Source organism: Gadus chalcogrammus, chromosome 3, assembly GCF_026213295.1.
Source record: "Gadus chalcogrammus isolate NIFS_2021 chromosome 3, NIFS_Gcha_1.0, whole genome shotgun sequence".
Lineage (NCBI taxonomy): Eukaryota > Metazoa > Chordata > Actinopteri > Gadiformes > Gadidae > Gadus > Gadus chalcogrammus.
In genome coordinates, this window is record NC_079414.1 from 9,236,984 (window position 1) to 9,241,983 (window position 5,000).

Sequence of the window (5,000 nt, forward strand, 5' to 3'; positions counted from 1 at the left end):
TGTGACGGTGTCTGGCGAAGTGTTGTGGTGATGTCCCCCTGGACAAACCCTGGACCATGTCAAGACCGGGACCACTAGACCCTTGGGGGAGACGAGGGTAAATGCTGCTCTCAACCACCATGGTCTAGTCCTGAAACTCAGAAAAGAATCAGGGCTCTGAGCAGATGTTTCACTACAAGGGTCCAGAAGACCTTCAAACCTTCAAGCGCCTCACTCTTTCTCAAAGTTATTGCCAGGTCAAAGCCATGTGTTATTTCCTAAGGTACAATTTATCTCTATTGCATCTGGGCAGCGTTATCTCTGACCAGAGATAACTTCGAGTCAGCTTACGTTGGTCCACGCTTTCCTTACTGCCTGGCATATAAACAGTTTCTATGTTTCTATGTCAGCTCCTACATGGACTCAATGGGGCTCTGAGTGAGGGCCGGGGGGGCCAGTTCCCCTTTAAAGGTCCCATGACATGCTATTTTATGTATTCTTTAATATAGGTATTAGTGGGCAACTAACACAGTATTCAAAGACGTTCCCGAAATTCAGCCGTGGTGCAGAGTTACAGCCACTCCAAGCCAGTCGCACATTGAGCTCCCCCCAAATGCGCTGTTTTGGCGTCTGTAGCTATAATGCAAATGAGGAGCAGTGAGGCGGGTCGAGGAGGAGGGTGGGGGTGTTGCCCTGAGCAGCTTGCAGCAACGGTACCATGCGCTCTGTTTACAGTGGATGTATCGCAATGGCGAGGCGCACACAGCCTTTAGCCTTTTAATATTCTAGAGCGCACAGGAGTCCTGGAGCTCTATATCTAAATATTATCATATAGCCTACATAGATATCTATATCATATAATATATATTATCACGGCCAAAAGCTGTGTGAGCAGATATTATGAATCTCAAATGACCGCCGTTGGTTCTCCGACGTTCCTGGTTATTCCACGTCCACATCAATGTGAATAGGACTGAACCGCGACAAGGAGGAGAAAGGGATTGTTGCCGGGCAGCGCTTAGGCACCTCCGCCTCCGGCGGTGGTCCCTCAGCGGGGCTCAAGCGGGAGACATTCGCCGCCAACAATCCCTTTCTCCTCCATGTCGTGGTTCATGTTCTTGAGGGAGTCAAAGCCAAAGTTCCTTCCCCCCAATTCATTCTCAACCTTGGCTGAGATAACCCCCACTACGAGTCTCGTTGTAGAAATACCAGAGACGAGAGTCCGACGTGTTATGCGCAATAACACCAATAGCAGAACGGTTATCCAAATAACAAGGAAGTGTACAACACTTGCGTTACAGTCCTGGAGCTCTATATCTAAATAATATCATATAATACATAGATATCTATAGCCAAAAGCTGTGTGCGCCTCCAGACGATATTATGAATCACAAACGACTTTGTCGGGTCCTGCGACGTCTCTGGTTCTTCCACTTTCACATCAACCTGAAGTCGACTGAACCGCGCGCTGCCGGCTGCCCGCTGCCGGGCGATGGTGCCTCGCGGCAACCGGCGGCATGTCGCAGTTCATGTACTTCAGCGAGTCAAAGCCAAAGTTCCTTTCCTCCAATTCCTTCTCAACCATGGCTCAGATAACCCCCACTACAGTCTCGTTGTGGAAATACAAGAGATGTCAAAGAACCGACAAGAAACACTTGCGTTACTGTGTGTGTATTCACACACACACATGTGTGCACGGTCGTGTCTCATTGGCGGGCCAACGTCTCTGGGCGGGCCAGGCAGAGTAAGGGGAGGAGCTTAGATGCTTAATGACGACATAAATAAAGACATTCCAAATCAGTGCGCTTGAGCCTCCGTTTTTTAGCCATTGGGGGACCATAGGCAGGCTAGGGGAACTCATATTTATGTTAGAAAACCTCATAAAGTGAGATTTTCATGTCATGGGACCTTTAAGGAAAAAACTGGAGAAAGAAAAACATATATATGAAATATGAATATGCCCAGTTCAGGGTTTCAAATCAAGTTCTAGATGCCTGTTTAAGAGACTCTTTCTAAGAATTTGTAGTTTATTACTTAAGCTAAGTCAATTATTGCAATCTTCTTTTCATAAGGGTGTACTGCCCCTATGCCTGCAGTGGTAAGTCCACTTCATTCTAACATGTAAAAAAAAAAGGGGTGAACATTGTCATTAAGGGTAGGGTACAGTTTTGGCTTTCTGAAGGCGTGCAGCCCAGCTCTGTATTCCAGACTTGGACCGACATAACTTTTGGCAGCAGAGATGTTTTGGGGCCTTTTTGGTTTTGGTGGCTCAGTTTGAAAAGCCCTGCTGAGTTGACGTTCAGTCTGACCTGCAGGAGGCCAGTCCGACCGGTCAGAGAAACCAACTTGGAGGAAACAAGAGTCCCACAGGCAGAACCTGCAGGAGTCATTTACTATTCAGCAGACACTTATATCCTTGAGACTTGAGACACATCAAATAACAGCTGGGGGTCAGAGGTACAACACCACCAGAACCTTACCAGGTGACTTTCTTGATCGCTTCTGCTTCAGTCCTATCTCTTCTCTGATCATAGGAAACCATCTAGGTTGACATGGAACACAGTGGACCTCACTCTTGAGTAACCCCCATAGGGAGAGATAGGTGAGGACATGAGGACTACTGTAGCTGGAGGAGCAGGGATGGCCCCACTGCCAACACCAGACTCAACGAGCCCAGAGTGGTGCTGTTGGGGGTCCTGGTAGAGGGGTGGGGGGACTGGGTCTTACCTCCATGGAGGTGCGGTTGCACTGATGTGTGTCAGAGAACCAGCCTTCTCCCACTGCACACTGGTCCACGTCGATGCTCTGGATGTCCACGTCCACACGGATCACACCCCTGGACACACACACACACACACACACACACACACACACACACACACACACACACACACACACACACACACACACACACACACACACCACACACACACACACACACACACACACACACACACACACACACACACACACACACACACGTTTACAATTAAAGCTGCATTGAAAGGATCAGACCACTGTAAGGCCGAGTTGATGTTAATTCTGAGGAAGCAGCAGGTCTGTCTTTTAAATGTCAGGTTCTCTCCAGCATACCTTGTCCAATTACAGCTCTTACTCAACAAACTCCAAGAGGAGCAAAAGCTATTGGAAGAGGAGATCAGAGATATGATTGGATAATGGGGGATCCATGGTTCTAAATGCTATAGCGTTTGTTGTTGCCATGTTTGTTGGTTAGAGAGTTACCTAGGACCTTAGAACAACCATATGACTCTAAAATTATAGAACCGCACTGATTGAACCTTAGAATGTAAAACCTTAGAACATCGAACATAGACACGAGAATTTTATACCATAGAACCATAGAGACATACCAACTTAGAATCTAGAACCGTAGGACCTCGAACATAGAACTCAGACCCTAAAATCATTGAACGATAAAACCACAGAAACCATAGAACCATAAGACCTTGAACATAGACCATAGAACCTAAAATCATCGAACTATACAACCATAGAACCTTTGAAACACTAGAAACAGTGTTAAAAGGTAGTTGTGTTGTGTTGTGTTGTGTGTAATGTGTTGTTGTGCAGTGTGTTGTTGTGCAGTGTGTGGTTGTGCAGTGTGTTGTTGACGGAACCAGACCTGAACTCGGGGGTCAGGTCGGGTTTGAGGCCGTAGAAGGAAGTGGAGAGCGTTAGCAGCCATGCTGGCAGGAAGCGGCCGTCCTTGCACTCCAGGAAGGGGGAGTCGGCCCAGCGCACCCCGCTGCGATTGGCCACGTAGCCGTCGCCCCGCTTCCACTTGGGCGTGTCCAGGGTGGCCAGGTCGTTGAAGAGCACCCGCTTAGACAGCGCCCCCAGCGCCCGCGCCCCCACGCCCGGAAACTTGAGGTCGGAGAACCAGCCGTCGTCCCAAGTCGGGGCCAGAGCCGGGGGCGGGGCCGGCGGGGGGGCCGGGGGGGTGCAGGGTCTCCCAGGCCTTGGTCAGGTCCTGGAGCAGGATGGCCGGGACCTTGAGGCCCGGCCCCCGCAGGGCGACCAGCACCAGGCGCGGCGTGGCGGCCTTGGCCGCCGGCTCAGCCGCCGGCTCGGCGTCGAAGGTGAGCAGCGCGCGCTGGACGAGGGGCGTGTCCTCCAGCAGCGCCCGGGCCAGGGCGTGGTACCACTCCATGTCCTCCTCCAGGGTGGCCTCCCGCAGGTCGCTGGCCTGGAACACCAGGTTCAGGAAGTTGGCTGTGTTGGCCAGCCCGTCGGCGGCGGCGCCCAGCGGCCCGTAGGACCCCCCCGGCAGGGCGGGGTTGCGGGCGCCCGGCCGGTAGCTCCGGGAGCAGCCCCCCAGCGCCAGGGCCGCCCGGTCCCCGCTGTACAGGAAGCTCTCCGCCGCTGCCGACCCGCCGTCCGGCTCCTCCGGGGCGGGCCGCTCGGAGCCGGGGGGGTCCGCGGTGGCGGCGAGGGGGTCCGCCACCGTCCCGGTGCCGTTTAGCGAGAAGTCCGGCAGGGTCTGGTTCTGGAACCCCCCCTCCCCCAGGGCGGCCCCTGAGGTGAGGTGGCCGGAGAGTCTGAGGAGGAGGAGGGCAGGCAGGAGGAGGAGGAGCGTGGCGGGGGTCATGCTGTCACTCAGTCCGTTGGGGGCGGCGGGGCGGGGGGGCTGGGCATTAGATATCCACTAGGGGAGAAACACTGGTAGACATGTCCACATGACTCCATCGGCGCGGCTGAGGAACCCGCCGGTCAGGGTCTGCCCATCTCCTCTGTGGTCTTCGCGCGGCTGCAGCAGCAGAGGTGTGTGGCAGTCTGCAGCCCGCTCACAAACGCTCCGCTCTCAGGACCAAACACAAATACCCCCACACACACACAAACGCACACACACACAAACTCTCCGCACTCAGATCCAATAACAAACAGACTCACACAAACACACTCACATGCAATTAATCCTGCGTGTTGGTTTCACAAGGAAAAGATACGCCTTTAGCGCATAAAAATCCTCTCGCAGACGTCTCGGCGTCTCCTGGTCAGCC

General features: G+C 53.0%; 1 protein-coding gene across 1 annotated transcript in view; it reads right to left on the reverse strand.

The window, feature by feature from the left end:
- gpr179 (G protein-coupled receptor 179) overlaps nucleotides 1-4,588 on the reverse strand; it is a 15,522-nt gene extending 10,934 nt beyond the window's left edge. The window contains exons 1-3 of the mRNA XM_056585385.1: nucleotides 3,930-4,588; nucleotides 3,623-3,892; nucleotides 2,707-2,815 (exon numbers count right to left, since the gene is read on the reverse strand). Coding sequence (XP_056441360.1) covers nucleotides 2,707-2,815; nucleotides 3,623-3,892; nucleotides 3,930-4,588 — 1,038 coding nt within the window. The remainder of the gene's footprint in view (nucleotides 1-2,706; nucleotides 2,816-3,622; nucleotides 3,893-3,929) is intronic.
- Between the last annotated feature and the right edge of the window lie 412 nt (nucleotides 4,589-5,000).